The following is a 21,073-nucleotide window of genomic DNA, read 5'->3' on the forward strand; positions in this document are numbered from 1 at the left end:
TCTGCCAGGGGTGTCACTCAGCGCTCAGCACTCATTGTGGAGTTTTTCCTTATTCCTTCTCCTCCTACTCCCTCCACCCAATGCCATTTAAGACCCTAAACCTTAGAGAAACAAACATGGGCCTTACCTTATTTCATCATGACCAGAAAGCAGGAGCCCTTGTAGGTATGTAGATGAGATGACTTATTTCTAGCAGCTTCTGGAATTCTGAGTGCCAGCCATTGGGACATATCTGCCTGTTCTGACTCGACTCTGTGCTCTGTCAAGGCCCCTCTTTGTTTGGAACATTTATAGTTGAGGCTCCTAACTGTGGAAGCTCTTTGTGGCCTAAAGGTGCTGCCCTGTCCTTTCCTCCCCTTTGCCCCGCCTTCCTGCACAGGGCTGTTTCACGACTGTGCACAGCCAAGACCTTGAAGCACTATTCACCTGTCTCCTTAAGGGAGGCAGAGGCTCTCCCTCCGGGATGGAGAGAGATGAAATTAGAGGGAGGCATGATCTTGAAAAGCGAAAACAAAAACATCTATAAGCTCCCCTGCTCCGGGAGAATGAGTCTGTACAGTTCTCTCTTCCCCTGGGTTCCTACGTCAATTGTTTCTACTTTTTTGGGTGTGAGACGGAGAGAGACACACACAGAATGTGTTGACACTGTGGTGCTGGCAGGCAGAGCAGCTACTCATTTTTAATGTGGGCAGAGAGGCCCCTGGATCTCCTCCAACCCACTGCCTCTCCCCTTCCAATGCAGTGACACTCTGGTGCCCGTTAGCAGATGGTGACTTCCCTTCACCCACAAGTGATGCCTTGTGAATCCTTCTTCCTTTTCAGGACCGTGCTAATTGTTCCTGACTGTCAGCACAGGCGCCTCGGCTCCATCCTAACAAACAAGACATTTAGGTAAAACTGTGTAGGCACCTTCTGCTTCTCTGCTCCATTGTTCCTGCGATTGAGCTGTCATCATTACAGCATGTACCCAGAGCAACCTCACGCCGTTTCAGGAGGCAGACCGAGGAGTCAGAGTCACCATCTCTTTGTGGTTTGACTTTTTTTTTTTTTTTTAAGATTTTATTTGAGAGAGAGAGCATGAGTGGGGTGTGGGGAGGGAGAGGGAGAAGCAGGCTCCCCACTGAGCCAGGAGCCCGATGAGGGGCTCGATCCCAGCATGACCTGAGCCTAAGGCAGATGTTTAACCAACTGAGCCACCCAGGCACCCCTGTGATTTGATTTTTAAGAAGCCATAACTGTACCTTGTGGCCTCTCTTGTTAGGAGAAGGGGACAAAAGGTGATAGGGATTAAAACTTGAAAGCTAATCCACCTGTCTGAGAACAAGATCTTGCTTTTCCTGTACGGGATCTTGGGTCCCAACTCCCTCCCCGTCTACTAACATAGCTAGATTGTGTTCAGAAGGTTGAGGCTCCACAGAGGGAGATTTCTGCTCTCTGGTATCACGGGAGGCTGTCAGTGGTGATCGTCTCATCGTGTTCACTGTCCCTGTTGGTGTAGACTCCTGGGAGACCCATGTCCCATAGAACCATGACTGGCAGAGCAAGACTAGGTCTCCCTGGGAGGAAGCAGCCTTGAAAAGCAGCCAGTGTAGACGGTGTGGTTCAAACCCAAAGGATAGAAAAAACAGGGACTGCTTTAATCCATAAAGTGCAGCCCTCAGGCCTGAATAAATAAATAATTGGGGTTTTATAATTAGGAAAGAAAGGCTAAAGACAACCCGTATGGTGGGGTTTCTGTAAACCTGCTTACATTGTCCTGAGTGGTAGTATTTTTTTTTTTTTAATTTTATTTGATAGAGCATAAGAAGTAGGCAGAGGGAGAGGGAGAAGCAGGTTTCCCACAGAGCAGAGAGCCTGGGACCCTGGGATCATGACCTGAGCCAAAGGCAGCTGCTTAACCGACTACCCAGGTGCCCCTGAGTGGTAATATTCTTACAACTCTTGAACCAGGCAAGGGAGAAAGCCTGTTTGCCAGTTCTCTCTATATTATTTAGCCTGTGTCACGCCATGCCCTATCAACTACTTCCGACTTTTGACCCTATTACCCACGTGGGTGGGGAGAAAGCATGAAATTCAGAGCATCCATTTTTCCATCTATAAAAAGCAGGGGAGCTGAGGTGACTGGACCCAGAGAGGCGGCTGGTGATCCGTTTCCATTCCCTTCCTTCTTCTTGGGTCCCAGTAGGAGAGAGAAGAGCTGGCTTCAGGTGCGTCTTAGACTGGAAGTTGGTCCCTTATCTAGGGGGTGACCTGGGCCAGCTCTTTGCATCCTCATTCCGTGGGTTCTTCCCTTCTGGCTACCTCCTTTCTACCCAGGACAAGCTGCTTTTGCCTCAGAACCCCCCCCCCCCCCCAATGCTTCTGCTTCTCCCTGAGAATGAAGCCTACTTCCCCCTTCCCTGGATTATACTGCAGTGGTTAGGAGCTTGGAGCCAGACATTTACTAGCTGGGTCAGTGGGGCAAGCTTCTTAACCTTTCTGGGCTTCAGTTCCATCATTGGTGGATAGAAATGATGATACAACTTTCTGGTGAGGGAGAAAGATAGCCTGGTTTAGGGACTGGGTGTGGGATCTGGCACAGTGCTCAGTAAATGGTAGCCATCCTCAGTAGCCCTGATAGTGCTGGCCTCCCCCGTTTCTGGGTAGGGTGGCCAGAACTTCCATAGTGGGGATTTATATGACAGGTCTTCCCCTCCTACTGGCACTCCTCAGTTACAGCTAGAACACTGACATGATGAAGGGTCAGATCTGGTCGTCGGAGCTCCAACCACCAGCTTCTGCTGTACGCTTCCCTCTCAGCTAAATGTTAATTGCTTAGGCACACCCGGTTCCTTGGCTCGGGTGTCCTACTCGTGGGTATATGGCTCAGCTGTTGTCTTAAGCCCCTTCCAGAAAAACAACAAGGAGAGCTCAGTGGCAGTGCACCATCATTTGGACTTGAGTGTTGTCTTGATTTTCTGGCGTGCCCAGCCTACTTACGTGAAACAGTATGGAATGTAAGTTCTGCTTGGTGGGAGGCTAGAATCTTGGCAACATCCTTGTAGTCACAGGGTGAACACAAGCCAGTTGCACATTCATGCCTTAGTGATGCTGGCAAGGGCTGACGTTTTGCTCCCTTACCTGCTGGAGCTATGGGTGAGGAGAATGGGAGTGTTACAGCAGTGACAGGCAGAATGTGGCCCAGCCTCAGAGCTTTGTGGAGGAGAAGGGCAGCAAGACGCAGAGACAGCTCTGAGCTGTTGGCAGGGCTTCACACTGGCTGTTTCAGTAATAGGCACATCATTATGCCGTATGTGGATTTGTTTCATTCATTCATTTGATACTGAGGCCTGCTGTGTATGCCAGGCACAGTTTGGTTTTGGTTTTTGATTTTTAAGGATTTAAGTTATTTTGGGGGGAGAGGTAGAGGGACAGAGGGAGAAGCAGGCTACCTGCTAACCAGGGAGCCCGACTCCGTGCTCAATCCCAGGACCCTGAGATCATGACCTAAGCCAAAGACAGCTGCTTAACTGAGCCATTCCGTGCCCAGGTTTGGGACATTTGTGGACTATAGTGTCTTTCATCCTAAAAAAAAAAAAAGTCCTGTGAAACAGCCCTTCTCTATATTTTATAGGGAAAATCGGAATTCATAGTGGTTCAGTGACTTGCATGAAGTTGCACAGTTGAGAGGACCAGAATTTTGAGCCTTTAACTCTTTCAGTATGGCCTTCTCTGGTTTCAGTGGAAATTTTAAAACAAATGCTAGTGTCTAGGCCTTAGCAGCAGTGATGCAAGGGTGAAGGGATCTTTTCCATTTCCAAGTTCACTTTTCAGCTTGCTGTCCATGTACCAGAAACCAAGCATCAACATCACCAAGTCTGTTTTCATTGAGGTATGATTGACATTAGTTTCAGGTGTACAGTTCAGTATTTGTATGTATTACCGAACGATCTATCCACTTTTCTTGTGATGAGGGCTTTTAAGATCTATGCTCTTAGTGGTTTTCTGATATATAATACAGTGTTGTTATGAACTGTAGTTACCATACTGTACGTTGCATCCCTGGGACTTATTTTGGTTTGTTGTTTTGTTTTAAGTGGTGATTTGGCCTGGTCAGGAGTCAGGTACATTGCTTTCCCCTGTGAACTTGAGCCAACTGGGAGAGGACTTGCTTATTTGATCCACTCAACCTGGGCAGAGAAGGGGGAAGAAAGAGACGTTGGGGTCTGCTCCTGTGAAACCTGGAGGTGAGGGCCATGGCCACCACACCCAAGGTAGGGGGTCCATAAGAGTTTTGAGTGTTGGGGATGGATACCAGCATAAGGCAGGGACTCAACCCATGGCCCAGTTGATGTCTGTCTGTCCAGTTTTACCAGTCTGGTAAATTCCTCCCACGGGGAGGTATAGAGGAGAGGTCTGCATGAGAATTGGTTCCCCCAATACGCCTGTCCCCTGGGGGCTAAGGAGGAGAAAGCTACTTCCCTTTAGAGACCTCTGGTAAATCATAGCTTGACAGATTAGGGGGTATGGTTTAGGGGTAAAGCATTTGACTGCAGAATTTGACAGATTATTCCAGGTTTGGATGGGTACAAACTTCTCTGGATGTGACATCCAGCTCACCCCAGCTGCTGAGCAGTGGGCAGAGAAGCAGACTTGTGCTGTTGTTTTGACTGACACACAGTCTTATAGCTGGCCCAAGCAGGGGTTAGGCCCGGACCGAAGAAGCCAGATACCCTCACCCTGCAATTCTATCCCGTGTTGCCAGCTAGCTCCCTGGGCTGTTGTACTCTAATTTCCCAAAGGTCCTTGGGGGAAATGGGGCTCTGTGCACTCCTGCAGCCCTCTCAGAAATGAAGGTGTCCCTAAAGGATAGTTCAGCTGACTTGTGGCAACAGAACCAGTAGGGCATTGGAAGCTGAGGATGAAGGTCTCCCTCACTCGCTCTCACCAGGTAGAACAGGTAGTTCCTGAGGCTACCAGGCGTGAGGCTAGAGGTGGCATGCTGGTGGGCGCTCAGGTCTAGCAGGCCCCAGTGACAATGACTGACGTGGGAGAGTGGATCAAGATAACAGACCTCCTGGATTCAGTGCAGAGAAAGGACAAATTCATTAGCAAGTCGAGCAGACTCCCTTGCAGAGTCAGAGGAAGATGCTGTGGAGTAAGTATAGGCTCTGGGATCGGGCAGATCCAGATATAAGTTCTGGCTCCGCCTCTGTGGGATTGGATGAGCTGCTCTCCTCAGTTCATCTCTGCAATGGTCACAGGCATAGGCTATCGGCTACTGGAAGAGTTCATCAAGATTATGCCTGCAGAGGTCTTAATGGGGAGCTGGAAACAGCACTTAGTAGAACCGTTGTTATTGGATGCACAGAAGCCTGGGGCACAGGGGCTAGTGGCTAGGCCTGAGGCCCCTGGGACCACTGTAGGCTCTGCAGGGGCTCCGGTTGCTAGCGGGGGCATTTTGTCTGTGCACAGTTACCTATGGAGCCTGTGCTCTGTGCCAAGTCCCATGCTGGTTTATCAGAGTGAATACTGGGCGTGTGGACCGTGTGCCCCTGCGAAGAAACGATGGCCCCACCTTGCTGGGGGAAAGAGCTTTTTAGGTTTCCTTCCCCAGATCAGTGAGCCCATCAGGTCCCAGCTGAGGAAGGCACTGACACAGGGACATTGGAAACTCCTTTATTACCCTGAGTATAACAAATAGAACACAGTCACAGTATAAAAAAAACAAAGCAGGAAGTAGGTGCAGGCAATGACACAAAGTATGCACTGGGACACACACTCCTTCAGGGTCTGTAGCTAGTTACTTGGAAAAAGCCAGTTAGGATTGTAAAAATTTTCTCTTTAATAACAATAATTCCACTAAAATTATACAAAGTACATTCAATACTTAAGGGTAGGGAGGAAGCCAGTTTGGCCCGGAAGCATCATCTGTCGGCTCCAACAAAGGAAGCCCAGCTGGGCTGGGGGAAGGAGGGGGAGTGGAAGTCCGGTTGTAAAAAATGAAAACGTGGATCGGTTAAAAACAAGGCCACCCACAAGGAAGCAGGGTGAGCGTGCACGTTCCTGGGGAGGGCGGGAGGCCCAGCCGGCATGCTGCTGCTGGGCCCGGGCTGGCGCTCAGGCGGGCTCCGAGTGCGTGGGGGGCAGGTTTTTATGCTTGAAATACTGCACGACTTGTTGGGGCAGTTCCGCCAGCACAGCTTTGGCCAAGGTCTCTTTCGCTGCCTGCGGGGCCGAGGGTGAGGTGGAGAGGGGAAAAAGGAAAGGTCAGTGGAAGACTGTGGGGAGAGACACTGTGCCCAGTCTGCTCCTAGAGAATACGGATGGCCCTGGAGGACAGAATCAGGGCCGAGGGCCAGGGCTCTAGAACTTGCAACCCTTGTCCCAGTCCAGGGCCTGAAACCCCACTGCTAGCAGTACTTTTCTTTTATGTGAAGTCTCTTTCTTTCCTTGAGCACCTGAGAGGCCTGGGGATCGCATCTTAGGATGAATGTGTCTGTGGGAGGCTTTTCAGGGAAAGAGTCAGTGGAGGTGAGCCACCCAGCCTACTCACCTAACAGACACTTCCTGAGCACCTTCTTGGCCCACATAAATGGGCTGGGAGTGTCTGGCTCACTGCTGAATGCTCAGCCCCAGGCCAGCCCTGGGGAGGTGCTTACTCAGTGGCCTGTGCATGAATGGAGGCCCGTGGCCCAGCATCTGTCCTCAGGAAGCTAAGGCTCCAGAGGATGGAGTTGGACCACCTCAGGTAAAACCCAGAGGACACTGGGCAGACCCGTGAGCACTACTGGGTATATAACAAAGTGATAAGTTCTTGCTAGGATTGGCTGGTGGGATCTGTGCCACACAAGCCCAAGAGGCTCTATGGCTGAGGGAACCAAGGTCTGAGAGGTCAGGGACTTGTCCAAGGCTATGCAGTAAGCTTCTAGTTAATTAAGAGTTAGGCCCCCAGGTGACAGGGGTCTGAAACTGCTCCCTCTGGGATCCTGGTGGATCCAGCTGCTAGGCAGTGACGCGGTGGGCAGACCCTGGGTTACCTGCAGATAGGCCCAGAGCCAACTCCAGGAACAAGGTGGTACCACCAGTCCCCTCCATGGAGCAGGCCATCTCATCTGTGAAGGAGGCTGGGTGAGCTGCGCCTACCACGAAAGTCTCTCTGACTCCTGGGCCTTTGCTCTCAGCTGCCCCCAACCTCCATCTGCCTGGAATGTTTTGCCCTACCTGGATAACTCCAAGTTCTGGTTCGGGGCCTTGGTTGGAGGGCAGGGCCTCCATGAAACCCTGCCCTAGAGCCCCAGTGTGGGTTGGACACTGTTCCCTGGGTTCCATGAGCTTGCTGAAGCCAGTGCTCATGTGCTCGGAGGACCTCATGGGGGCAGGCCCTGTGCAGCACACGGTCAATGGAGCGGAAACCAGAGGAGCCCAAGACTTTCATCCTTACTAACTCTGGTTGCTGGTGTCCCCTAAGTGCCCCCTCCGCAGCCCAGGCCCACACTCACGTTGCGGAACTCTCGGAAGGGCACGAACTGCACGATGTCACGGGCCGCCTCCTCCCCGGTGTGCGAGCGCAGTGTGCGGCTGTCCCCGTCCAGGAACTCCATGGCGGCGAAGTCAGCGTTGCCCACGCCCACGATGATGATGGACATGGGCAGCTTGGAAGCCTGCACCACGGCGTGGCGTGTCTCCTCCATGTCACTGATGACGCCGTCCGTGATGATGAGGAGGATGAAGTACTGCTGCAGGGAGGAGGCAGCCGGGTGCTCTGAGGCCCCTGGTTCCCCCTCCCTTGCCTCCCCCAAATCCTCTGACCCCTGGGAGAAAGGCAGTGCTTCTTCCCCAGCTGTAGCCAAATCCCAGTCCCCGCTGTCAGCACACCACCCCGGCAGGCCTCTCCACGGCTGAACCCTGACCTGGTCCCCGCACAGACCCCTCTCTTCCTCATGCCCTGGCTGAGATCTTAGACTCTGCAGCTTGGAGTCAGAGCCCCAAACTCCAGGCCCGGCCCTCTGGTTACTCTGCCGTGGGACCCTGGGCAACTGACCGATGTCACCATGCCTCGGCTTCGTCATCTGCACGGGGACAGCTGCTGTACCTCTCAGAGAAGACATGCCTGGCCCACAGCAGCCCTCCATGACCAGGGAGGGCAGCATGTTATGGCTGCCTCGTCTCTGACCAGCCTCGCCTTCTCTGCTCCACCCACACACAAGATACCCTGTCTGTGTGGCTGGCCCGCCCTTCCGGCTAGTGGCCTCGGCTGCTAGTAAGTGGACTAGGGCATCACAGAGCAGACACAGCCTCAAGGCACAAAATAACTTCCGCTGCGGTCCCTCGCTTGCACAGCCTGTCCTCAGCAGGCAGTCTCAGTTCGGGTCCTGTGTGCTTCCTTTATCAGCGGCGGTGAGAAGCAGAGCCTCAGGGGACGAGCTTCTGGCTAGACTTCAACAACCAGGTACAGGGTGTGGTGTTGGTTTTTACCGTTATACTACATATGGCGAGTGGTAACTTCTCACTCACAGTGGACTGTACTGTTTCCTTAAAAAATTACTTAAAATACTGAATAATTAGCATGGGCATGCATGGCCACAGCATGAACTGTGACCGGGACAGCCTGGGCACATGAGGTTTGAGAAGGATCCCTGAATGATCTAGGCATAGGCCCCAGGATACTAAGGCTGAAACCCTACTGTGAACTCAGCACTGTGCTTAGCACCCTCTGACCCCTTTTTGAGGAACCTGGTTTTGCCCATCTGTAAAATAAACAGAACGGCCCTACATGGCCCTACTACTCTTTGAGGCTTTTACCTTCTAGTCTGATCTTCTGGCTCTTAGGAGAAGAGAGAAGGGCCCAGACTAGTCCAGGTCACAGAGGGCAGAACCAAGCCAGACCCCAAATCAATGCCTGGCCACCTCCTTACCCAGAAAAGCCATCTGCTCCCTGGAAAACATACAGAGGCTACAAGTGCCCCCTGGGATGCCCTGCTGTCCTGCCTGTCCCCCACGCACAGCCCTGGAAGGAGTGAGCAAGCCACTCAGACGTGTAGACCTGCCATTTAAACCCTCTATGCCCAGCGGGCGCAGCAGTGCAACACCTGCACTGTGCCTTTAAGAGACAGAGCCCTTGGCGCTGGGGATACCTGTTGCTATGGAGATGGCAGCCTGCATCCCTGCAGTGGAGGGCAGCAGCTGTCAGCACCCCCATCCCTGTGGTTGGGGGGCCTTCTAAGCCCATCTACACCCTTGTCCCCCCCAGCCCACCATCGTTCTAGCACCCCTTCCCTAAGTGGCCCTCAAGTAACCCCACTTCCATCCTGCCAGAAATAGTCCAGGGCAAGATTTCTGGGGCACCTAAGCTGTCTGGAGGGAAGACGAGGGGGGAGAATGCCTGGCCTTCATCAGCAGGTTCACCACTCGGGGTGGGGCTGGCCTCCCACCCTCCTCCCCACCCAGCCCTCAGCTTTCTCCTCTCACTCAGTCACATGTCTGTACTCTGAGATGGGAGCCTCAGGCCTTGGATCCTTCTTCCCAAGGAGGTGGGCACAAACAGTGTCTGGGTTCCCACAGGACCATGACCACCACCTGACTGGGTAAGAACGTCCCTGTTAATGCGCGGCAGTGCACAGACCCTCCCTGAACATCCTTACGCTGTGAATCTGTTCCAGAGCTGAGGAAAGGCGCTAATCGGCGGTTCAGTGACATGCTGGAAACTGGTACAGTCTTGATCCAAACTCAAGCCTGCCGACTCCAAAGCTGGGGCTCTTTCCACAGTGTCCCCGTCATCCCAACCCCCATTTTGGTGGCCTGACCTCGCCAGTAATGGGCCCCAGCTGGGAGGAGCTTTCTGCATCCTCTCACCCCACATCCCACTGTGAGATGGGCTCACTGTCTAGGATAGTGGCCCAGGGAAGAGCCCGAGCCATGGCACCAGACATTAACCCTCACTCCCGCACGCCAGCTAGCCGCAATACCCACAGCCACGTGCCTGATCTCAGTTTCTGCCCAGCTGGGCCAGCCTTGGCAAGGGACCTGCAGCTAACATGTCCCATGCTTCTCACGCACCCCCAGGCGGAGCCAAGGTTGTCTGGGAGCCTCTATGTTCCACTACAACGCCAGGGTCTACAGCCGCACCCCCAAACAGAAATGGGAGGGGGCCGTAGACAAGAAGAAGGAGGGGCATAACTGGGCAGGAGTAGGCGGGAAAGGGCTCTGCTGTCCCTGCAGACAACCCTGGTATCCCTTACCGCACACCGCCCCCCCCAAGCTTTCCCACCTCCGTGCCCTTCCTGTGCCCTTCCTCCTGCCGGGTATACCCTTCCAGCCACAGCTCCTAGACACAACTGAGCATCTACACCTTCTGTCCCAAGCAGGTCGAAGGCCCTCTCCAGCCCGGAGCTCCACTTCCCCTGCCAGCATTACCCCTGGGGGAGGTCTCCTCTGCACCCTCTTCCACATCTCTCAGGTCTAGCACCCTGTCCCTGCGCCAGAAACACAGCCAGTCACTGTCCGGTTCAACCACAAAGCAAAGCACCCGACAGTTCAAGGATGGAGTAGCTTTTGCCTTTACCCAGAGGTTCTTCAGGCTCCTGGGACTATAAATAGCCATTTCCCCTAAAGCATTTAATACATGATCATATCGGTAAGAAACCAACCACAACAGTTCCAGGCAGAGTCTGGGGAAGCTGCTCCCTGGCTTATTTCTGGAAGTTGGCTGCCAAAGACCCTTAGGGTGGGGGGAATTCCCAGGGTCCTGAGTCCCAGCTCGCCCTCCACTAGGACACCAGATACCTAGATAGCAAACCAGCAACGAGCTATGGATGGCAAGACCCAGGGCTTCTGGGCAGAGGGAAGGAAGAGGGTCCTCTAGCCCTTTCTGAACCTCTTCATACCCTCAATGGCCTCCCATGGCCCTCAAGAGAAAATCCAGGTTCCTCACTGCCTTCCAAGGCCCTGTGGTAGCTGGCGCTCCCTTACCCCCTCTCCCCGCTCCTCCAGTTAGGTCCAAAACACCATGCCTCCTGGGCTTTGCCTATGCTATTCCCTCTGCCTGGGGCACTCCACAGCACAAGCATGCATGCTTTTTATGTAGCTAACTCTTAAGTATCCTCCACGTCTCAACCTGGACATCTCCCTTCCAAGGTGCCTTCCTGAGCCTGCTGGGTTAGGTGCCACTGTGAGGCCAGGCCTCTGTCAGCCCAGGTGTGATGGCCATGCCTCACAGCGGCTGCTTACCAGACAGACCCCGCCACGCACCATCCCCTCCGCCCCAGACTACAGGCTCTGGGAGGGCAGAGGCCGCGCATCACAGTCTCCCTTATGCCACACAGAAACCTGTTCTGGAAAAATGGGCTGTGTGTGTGAACGGGAGAGCGAAGCCTCCCACCACATGCTCTCAAGTGTCTGTCTGTGGGCGTGCACGCGTGTGCATGTGTCTTGGGCCAGGGAAGGTGATGCCCCACCCAGTGTTGCCGCCTCACTGCCGCTGTATAAAAGTAGCACTTACTGCACAGATTATTTCCGTCTGCCTCGGGTCTAACCGTGCTCGGTGTTAGCCAGAGGTGTACCCAGAAGGTCCGGCCGCCCACAGTCCTCGAGTGCTTGCTGTGTGCCAGGCACCGTGCTGAGCGATTCACGTGCCAATCTGGTTGAATCCTCAGTGTTTCTAGCAGCAGCTCCTGTTCCAGCACCTCCACGGTGCAGATGAGGAAACGGGCTCAGAGAGCTTCAGCAAGCTGCCGTGGGTCACACAGCCAGGCAGAGGAGGAGCTGGGGTCTGAATGGGTTCAATGGGGCCCAGGGGCTCGATGCTGAACTGCCAGGCAGTGCAGCCTCTGGTGTGTGGGGACATGCGGGCTAGAGATGGGCCAGAGGTGGAGAAGCGTTCCTGTGACATCAGAGACTCTCCAGGCCCACTCCCACTGGGACATGGCCCACGTCACACAAGGTAGGGGGCACGGCTTCTGGAGGCTGAGAGTGCCCAGAGAAGGCTGCCTTCCCAGGTTGGAAGGACTGGGTCATGACCCAAGAGGCTGGGGCACAGAGAGCGCCGGACCCTTGCCTCAAGACCACCAGGAAGCTGCCTCAAAGGGGCTGGGGTGCTGAGCAGATAAAGACTAGGCAGAGAAAGGGCAAGTTCCCCGCTCTGGGGAGGCCTTAGCAGTTGTTCTTCAGGAAAACCAGGAGCCCCTTCTTGGCCCTCCCCAGTGTCCCAGCCCCCTGGCGACCTAGGATCCAGCCAGCCCAGGCCCCTTTCTCTCCGGAGCACACCTCCCGCGCCTTCCTACCCTGGCTCCGCCTGGCGAGGACACCGGCTTCCTTCCTGCTCCCAGACCACGGTTCTTCCTTCTCAACAAGAAGGGAGGCCCTTTCTCCCTCCCCTCTCTCAGCTGGTGGAAAACAGCCTGGCTGACAGACCACAGGCATCCAAGCAGTGTGAGCCCAAGGGCTGCCTCTCCAACTACTTCCAGCCCTGCGCCCCCAGGAATCAAAAACCAGCCCCTCCCGGGCCTTCCCTGGTTGCTGTCCCACTCAGGTGGCCCCAGAGCCTCAGCACCCATGGGGGCTTTACTTCCCTCTTTCATAAAGGACATCGGCTGGGAGCAGGAAGGGGCTTGTCTCCAGGAGGCTGGCGCTACAGCAGCTCCTGGCACCGGAGGCTGAAGAGACAGGATCGCCTTCCTTTGCCTCCACCCTTGCCAGTGACCTCCTTCCCGCCGGCCCCGGCCTCTGCGGTCTGCTGGGCCTGTTCTTCCTCCCTGTCCAGAGCAGGGGCTGTGTGAGCCTGTTTCATCTGAACACCTCAGAGTAGGTCTTACCAGTCCCACCGTACGAACAACAGAACAGAGGCTTGGGGAGGTTATGTGCTTTGCCCAAGTCACACCAAGGAAGCAGTGGGGACAGGATCCAAATCCTGGCAGCCTAACCAGAGAGGTCCCTTCTGCCTCCCAAACAACCAGACCGTGTCCTGCTGTCCTGTCCTCACCAGTTCAGCCTGGGTGTCCCCTTCTCTCTCGTAACCTCCCCTTCACCTCCTCCATCTTGGCCACCACTCCCAGAAGCCAACCTCCGGCTCCCCAGGAACCAGGGAGGTGTCTCACTCCACTGGTGGGCCCAACAGGACCAAGTCCTTTTCCCTTTGGGAGAGGCCCTGGCTGAGTCCCTTCCTCCTGCCTACCGAGCCTTACGCAGCGCACCGTCCAGGGCGGGGTTGACTGATTCATCCATCCCCAGGCACGCTGAGTGCCAGCCACAGACCAAGTGATGGCAAACACACAGGGCCAGACCGTGGCCCACAGGGTCAGCTTTAGGGATGCTGGGACCTCTCTTGGTTCCCAGGTGTCCCGGGACTAACGAATACCCCCTGCCCTGGGAAGACACCTCCCACTGATCACAGCCCCCTGTCCTGCTAAGCACAAATGGAATCAGTATGTCTTTTTCAAGTCTGTGCTCCAGAAAGCCAGGACCAATCACGTTGAGCTTGGTTCAATCCCCTTATCATACCCACCCGCAGGTAAACTAAGACAGAGAAGTCCGACTCTCCAGCACACCAGCCCCCCTGGCTGGGGTGGGGGTGGGTGGGCAGAGTAGGGCGGACCTCAGCCTGGGGCCAGCCCTTTCCTGCACATCCAAGGCTGCAGCTCCCTACTCACCGTGGCCGTCTGCTGCTGAGTGGCCTGGGCCGCAAACCGTGCCACGTGGTTGACGATGGGAGAGAAGTTGGTGGGACCATAGAAGCGGATGTGGGGCAGGCAAGCTGAATATGCTTGGGCGATGCCATCCACACCTGCCTCGGAGAGAAGACTGCATGAGCCTGGTCCCCCCTTCAACCCTTCACCCACCCTCATCCTATTTGCAGACCCTCCCTCTACTTCATGCTTGCCCCAAATGCCCCTACAGTGGCCAGCGTGGGTCCCATGAGACCACATGCTCCCAGAAGGCAGGGCCAAGATGCCATAAAGCAAAGAGCCATGAATATGGAGTCACACAGACCTGAGTTCGAATCCTGCCTTCGCCACTACTTAGCTGTGGGACCTGAGGCAAGCTGTTTAATCTTTCTGGCAATGGGACTGATAATCTTCTCTCTTGGGCAGCTGGCCAGAGGGGGGCTCAGAGAAGGGACTTGGCAGCTAGCCATCTTGAGCTCCATTCTGGACATGCTATGGGTTTTGTCGGTTGTTCACGGTGGGTCGGCCGGGGCGGTGGTGTGGACAGAGAGGCTTACACAGCCCCTGCACATAGTAGGTGCTCTGTAAACAGCCACCATTATAAGAAGAATATCCCACAGCCTTGTGGTCCTGTCCCAGGGGCCTCTGGCTGGGGAAGAAGCTGATCGACCTGATTTTGGACAAAGTCTCTGGAGACCTGCCCCAAACCAGACGAAGCCCAGGAGTAATAGAGGCTACATTTCTGGCCAACAGACACCAGGGCTTCTGAATCACAGCATCGTTCTCAAGTTGGTGACTTGATGCATTTCTCTTCCAAGTAAAAACTGGGCCCAGCTTTGGGAATACCCAGGGAAGGCAGATGCTATATCCAAGCCAAATCATAGGCTGGTAGGGGTGCCCGGGTGGCTCAGTCATTAAGCGTCTGCCTTCACCTCAGGTAATGATCCCAGGGTCTTGGAATCAAGCCCCTCATCGGGCTCCCCGCTCAGCAGAAGCCTACTTCTCCCTCTCCCACTCTCCCTACTGTGTTCCCTCTCTCACTGTTTCTGTCAAACAAATAAATAAAAATCTTAAAAAAAAAAAATCCTAGGCTGGAAGGTCTCATGATGGCAGCACCCTCTTCCATATCCACCTGGAGCCCCCTTCCTCCTCCAAGTTTCTTAACTGATTCTGGAGGCTCTGAAATCCTCTGAGACGGAGGGGGCAGGGTGTGCACAGACACCCTGTTCACTGCCTGCCCCTTTCTGCCCCCACTCCCACACCGGCAACCCTCTGTCCTTGAGTGCCAAAGCACCTGGTGGAAGATAAAGGGACAGGGAGGGGCAGACCTGGGCTCTTCCAGCAAGGCCAGGTAGAGCGGTTGGAGGTATAGAATTTGTTGCCCTTACCTCCTCCAGTTCTACACAGGGCTTCCTGTCAACGCTTAAGTCTTACCTGACCAACCCAATGAGGTGAACTAAGCAGGTATCACACTCCCTGGGGCAGGTAACCAGAGAGGTGCTGTGATCTCTCCAAGGTCACACAGCTAGGAAAGGGTCCAGGACCACCTGACTCCAACCTCCAGCTCTTCCCTATCTGTCATTATGAGCAAGCATGAGGGGAAGGGGATGGGAGAAAAAGACAAAACCTACACTCTGCCCCTCCCTCCTACCAGGGCAGGTGCAGGTGGGTTTGGCACTCACCTGAGCAGAAGGGGTTGGTGGGGTTGAAGTTGATGGCAAACTCATGGGAGACCTGAAATGTAAAGAAAATGCTGGGCTGGCAGCCTTCTGGCCCTGGGTCTGGGACCCGGGCCCACCCACAGCCCGGCCAAGGCTCCCTCTGAGGGCACCTGGCTTTTCACATCCCATCCCCACCCCAGGTCAAGGCTACTGATCCCCCCTCAACATCTGCTTTCAACTGCACAGCTGGGGCTGAGCCACACAGAAAGGACTACTTTCACCCCATAATGGGTGCACATCTCCCCAATCTCTTGCGGGGGGTGGTCAGCACTGCCTATGCCTCCCCACCCCACTAAGAGTCCCAGAATGGGCCAGAGAAGCCTCTGGAGGCATCCAGGTGGGTGCACTTGGACAGCCTCTTGGTCGTATCTATCTCTGAAGTTTCACTTCTTGGGCCCCACCAGCTTTCCCCAACTTCACGGACACCATGAGAGCTAGCAAAAGAGCCGGCATTATGCCAGCGAGCCCAACCAGGGATTAGCAGACAACCTGCTCAGCGGGACTGGGTATCAGGAGGCATCCTGGGGCAGGGGACACAGAGGGCTTGCTCAGCTCCCCTGGGTGCCCATCCTGTTTCTCTGCCTCCAGCCCCAGACCCCAGCCCTGTGGATCATCCTGCAAGAGCCCCGATCCCAAAACACAGAGGAACACCAATCAGACACTGTTCGGGGCCACAGTAAGACTGTGGTGGCTGCAGAACCTGGGGCTTTGGGGGGCCACAGCTCAGCTGGAGGCCTCCCCACTCTCCCTCCCGCTGCAGTCTCAGGCCCACCCAGCCCCCCTCCCAACTGCACACCACACCCCACGTTCAGAGCTCTGCAGGCATCCCCTCGCTCCTGGCCATGACTCAGTGGGGAAAGGTCTCTTACTACCCCGTTTCCTGATGACGCAGGACGCAGAATGGTCTAGAATGTTCCCAGGGTCTCACATTTACTGAAAGACAACGTTGGGACCAGAACCGAGGTCAGGCTGCCTCCTGAGCCCATGTTCCAGGAACCCACTAACCTCACAAAGCGTTCCTCTCTGTAGGAGGGCAGACAGTGACGCCATCTTGCTTGTGCCTGCGCAATGCCCTTCCTCGGGGGCTGCGCGTTCTGGGCCCCGTGAGGTTAATGTGTGCCCACGGGGGAGGGCGGAGGGCTTATTCTGATCTCAAGTGGTGCACAGAAGGCCCTACTTGAGCTAAGCAGTAGAGATGGCGGCCACACAGGCGGCCTCACTTTAGATCACCAACCCCGGGCCTCACCACCATGCCCCTTGCTCTCTACAAGCTGTGGCTGGAGGTCCCGCCTGGCTGGGGGAGGGCTGCAGGCCGGCCGCCTGGAGAGCCGGCCCCCCAGTAAGCTACCCTGAATTAAACTGTGTCAACAGTATGGAGCGGCTTCCATCGTTTCTTGGTCTGAAAGTGCCTTCTCAGACTGGAGGATATTTACTGACCCTCCTCTGTCTTCTCACACTCTCCCATGGGTTTTAAATTAGGAAGATGAAGAGGTCTAAGGGAATATCTACCAGGTGGGGGCTTTAGTCTGGGCGCAAACCCTCCCAGATGTTACCGTGTGCATGCTGGAAGGCCCCACCAAGCCCAGTGTGCCCATTTCACAAGTAAACAGGCCCAGAGAGGGAAAGCCAAGTGCCAAGGCCACACAGCAGAAAAGGCCTAAGACCTGAGCCCCCCATGCCTGGAGAGGGAGTTGGGAATCCTGGCCTTTGTGGAACCCTCCTGGGCCAAGAGGGGTGCAACTCAGCACGGGGAGTTCACCCCAGCAGGACCCTAGGGGTGGTGGGTGGCCTGAGGAGAAGACCCTTCACTGTTTGGGGGAAGAGCCTTCTGTTCTTTGCTCCCTCAGCCCTAAGAGCTGGCATGGAGCCAGTCCCCTGATGTCCCTCTTGGGTCTTCCCCTTGCTCTGGGGCCCCCTTCACCCTGTCCCCTGTCTCTGGGCTCCAGCTGTGGGGGCTGGAGGTCCTCATTGCCATGGCAACCTGATGAGCCTCTATAGAGACTAAGAGGGGGGCTCGTATGGAGGGGTTGAGAGAGGAAAATGGTTGCCAAGGAAACCAGCCTTCCTGGGCCAATGACTTCCCACAAAATCAGATTTTCTGAGATTTTAGAGACCAAGGGGGGAAAGCCCCCTCCTGATAAGGATGGAGTAATATTCTGCTTTCTGGGCCACTCAACCTCTTCATTCCTCACTCCTCCCCCTTCCCCTTTCTTTGCAGAGAGGCCTGGTGGTCCAAGTGGATGGGGCTGTGAAAGTCACACATCCAGCCCAGAGGCCCCTCAGGTCACCTCCTCCAGCAGCTCCACTTCACAGGTAGAAAAACTGAGGCTCAGAAGGGGTCAGGGAATGCCCAGGTGACACCAGTGAGCCACAGCAGAGCCAGGCTCCGATCTGGGAGACAGGTGCATGCCCCTACAGCAGTCCATCCCCCCACCCCCCATGCTTACTTCCCTGGTTTGCCTGGGAAAGGTCAGTTAACAGGACAAGTTTCCTGGAGGCCCTAAGCCAGATTAGGGGCCCCTGGGGACCTGCTGGCCACAGGTCTTTGTTCTGGGACTCCCCGCTGCCTTCTGACAATCAGTGCTTCTGTTCACCCAGCCTGGGCCCAGGTCAGTGGGTTACTTAAAACGCTGCTCCCTGTGGCCCCGTCGGGGGGCAGGGCATGAGAAAGGGAGCTGAAGGGATCCCAGAGGGACAGTCCTCTCCGAGTCTCAGTTATCCCAGCCTTACAGCAGGGAGGGACACAGCCTGGGCTCTTCCCCATCCCAGCCCTTTCCTCCCACCTGACCCCTCTCTTCATTTGACCAACTATGGCTCATTCTGAACATCCAGGCTTCATGTCATCTCCTCAGGAAAGGCTTTCTGAGTCCCTCAGCTGCAGACCAGGACAGAAGTCCTTTTTGGGTACCCCCGGCCCAGCCCCAGGGAGGAACAAAAGTCCCAAGGGCAAGCGGCTGATTCGCAAGTTCCTTCCAGCTTCCTATCCCCAGAGGACCAACAGCTCTGTCTCCTCAGGCTGCTAGGCCCCAGATTCACTGTCAACAAACAAGGACACACCCAGCGTGTGTGGAAAACAGGGGCTCTCCCAGACGGTTAAGCTCTGGAGAGAGATGACAAATAAGCAAACCCACACGTACAGAAGTGACCATCAAGTTCTGTGAGGACAGGGACAAGAGAAGGGGCTGCCCATGAGCTCCCTTGGGGAAGGCCTCCCAGAGGGAATGCCCCCTTGGCCTCTAGTGAAAAGGAGCAAAAGGCCAGCGGAAGGCCATGTGCAAAGGCCCTGAGGTGGGAATGAACGGGAAAAAAGGCTCAAGTGGCGGGAGCCAGGCAAGTTAGAACAGGAGGGAGGTGAAGTGCTGGCAGGGGAGGTGGGATGCAGCATCTGTCCGCATGCAGCCTGGCTGTGGCAACCCTCCTGGCAGCACTGGGCACTCCAGCCTGGCCAAGCCCTGAGACTCCCCAGAGTTGCCCTGTGACATTTTCAAGGAGGCTTTTGAGTGAGAAAACATCTCATTCAACCAGAGTTCTTTCAAAGCTGGCTGGTGTCTTAGCAACGGGCTCCTGCGGGGCCTTGCAGGGCCTTGCCCGGGCCTGGCCCCACCAGCCTGCCCCGCCCCCAATGCCATCACTATCTGCCCAGAGGCCCGGCTTTGGTCCTGTAGGATCCTGTCCCCCATCATACAATGGCCAGTAGGCCACACAGCCACTCCCTGAAATCCGAGGTGAAGACTGTCCTCCCGCAGGGAGGATGGGAGGGAAAGGCTCACTCTGGAAAACAGCATGGGGCACAGCAGGGCAGACAAGAGGGGGCACCAGCTGAGACACTCAGGCATAGGAGCCCGGTGTGCCCATCCCCAGGCTTCTCACTGGAGAGGCAGCAGATTCTGAGAATAAACTTAAGGGTCCATTTGCCCAGCTGGAATTAAACATGGCCTTAGGCAAGTCCCCTGAGCCTCTGTTTTTCCTCCTGTAGAATGGACAGGACTCCTCTTCATCTCTCCATCCTGCCCAGCCTCACCCCAGCCAGTCCCCACTCAGCAGCGGGTCTGCAAAATGCCAGCCGGCTGAGAACACCCCACACAGACCCCGCAGGGGCCGCCCACTGCTACTTAGCATGCGCTTGAGGCCCTGCACAGCTAGCTTCCCACCCCGCTAGTCATGGCTCTCTCCATCCTCCACGGAGAGTCCATCACGCCCACCTTTGCTGTTCCTCCACCTCGCCCTGCCCCTCTTCCTCCCAGGCTCTGCACGGGTTCCCTCTGCTCTGAACACCCTCCCTGCTTCATCACCACCTCTAGTCATTCTGCAAACTCCTCCTTCCCTTCCCCTAGACCCTGCCTCCTCCAGGAAGCCTTCCCGGCTACCCCCAGGCCAGGTTGGGGCCCTCCTCTGGGCTCCTCCCAGGCCCATGCTGCCCCATCTCAGCACTGATGACCCTGCCTGTCTTTGGAGCTGCCACACAGAATATAGGATGCCCCATTATGTGTGAATTCCAGATAAGCAATGAGTGACTTTTTAATATCCCAGGCAATACTTAGGACATACTTATACTTGAGAAGTTGATCTGAAATTCAAACTTCACTGGGTGTCCTAGACTTTTGTTTGCCAGATCCGGCATCCTACTTGTTTTTCCACCTGACCTGAATACCAGGGGACAGAGGCCATAAGTGTTCCGCTCATTCTTCCAGCCCCAGTGCCTGCGTGAAGTTCAGGCTGGGTCGTGAGTGTAGGTTGGCGGTAAATCCAGAGAAGGCAGGAAGACTGGATCCCCAGCCCCTTCCAAAGCAGATCCAAGAGAGGCCATACATACAAATCCCACCTTGACCAAAAGGAAACAGTCCAGCTCCACTCACCTTCCAGTCTGGGGGTAACTGGGCTCCAAAGCCCAGAGCCGGAAACATCTTATCACTAATCAGAGAGAGGAGAAGAAAACCACTATGAGACAGCAGGACAGAGGCCTTACCCGCCCACACTCACCCCTCCCAGCCCCCACCCAGGGCTGGGCCCCCTCCTCCGGGCACACCTCCAAGGACAGAAGGAAAAAGCTCACCACTTCTAGAAAGAGCTCTGCTGGCATGATCTACCAAGATCACACCCACCTGCAAGTACCAGATGGGGCTTGACCCAACCTACACCTGCAGCAGACATGACTAATCAATCACAGCACTTCTAACAAGTGGACCTGGGTGCGGCTTCTAGATCCTTCTCACACTGGGACCTCCGGCATCCACCACACCACAGTCATTATGGAAATGTACTGCCTGTCTCTGAACCTCCCTTTTGTGGCTGGGGAAAATTCTGAGAACCCTGGCTTAGCTTCAAGGCCCTTCATGATCTAGCCCTAGGACCTACTCTCACGTGCTTCCCCTTCCCCTCCCTTACTCCCCACTGCCCCAATCCTGGCCACAGACCACTAGCTGAGCCCCATACACACAGGGCACTCTCACGCTCTAATTTCAATCATGTTGTGCCCCCTCTTGAACTACTTGTCTGTGACAAACTCCTACTCATCCTTTAAGGCCCAATTCCAATGGCACCTTCTCTCTGTGAGTTTCCCTGAGACCTGAGAATTCCTCTCTCTCTCTCTAGTGCTCCTACAGCTCCTACCTTACAGGTAAGCTAGTCTCTCAAAACTCCAGTGACTTTTCCCATCTTCCTCCTTGAGTGGGAACTCCTGAGGGCGGGGATCATGTCTCACCTGTTCTTTCA

At 55.2% G+C, this 21,073-nt stretch overlaps 1 protein-coding gene across 2 annotated transcripts in view; it reads right to left on the bottom strand.

Annotated features, from left to right (window-relative positions):
- Positions 1–5,644: 5,644 nt before the first annotated feature.
- Positions 5,645–21,073, bottom strand: part of CPNE2 (copine 2) — a 44,563-nt gene continuing 29,134 nt past the window's right edge. The window contains exons 12-16 of one of the 2 annotated variants that reach the window (XM_082712431.1): positions 20,218–20,272; positions 15,323–15,374; positions 13,626–13,759; positions 7,482–7,715; positions 5,645–6,207 (exon numbers count right to left, since the gene is read on the bottom strand). In XM_082712431.1, coding sequence (XP_082568557.1) covers positions 6,100–6,207; positions 7,482–7,715; positions 13,626–13,759; positions 15,323–15,374; positions 20,218–20,272 — 583 coding nt within the window. In that variant the 3' untranslated portion in view covers positions 5,645–6,099. Of the gene's footprint in view, positions 6,208–7,481; positions 7,719–13,625; positions 13,760–15,322; positions 15,375–20,217; positions 20,273–21,073 lie in introns of both variants that reach the window. The other variant, XM_082712430.1, reaches the window with a different exon arrangement.

Source organism: Mustela nivalis (assembly GCF_964662115.1).
Source record: "Mustela nivalis genome assembly, chromosome: 18".
NCBI classification, from domain to species: Eukaryota; Metazoa; Chordata; class Mammalia; order Carnivora; family Mustelidae; genus Mustela; species Mustela nivalis.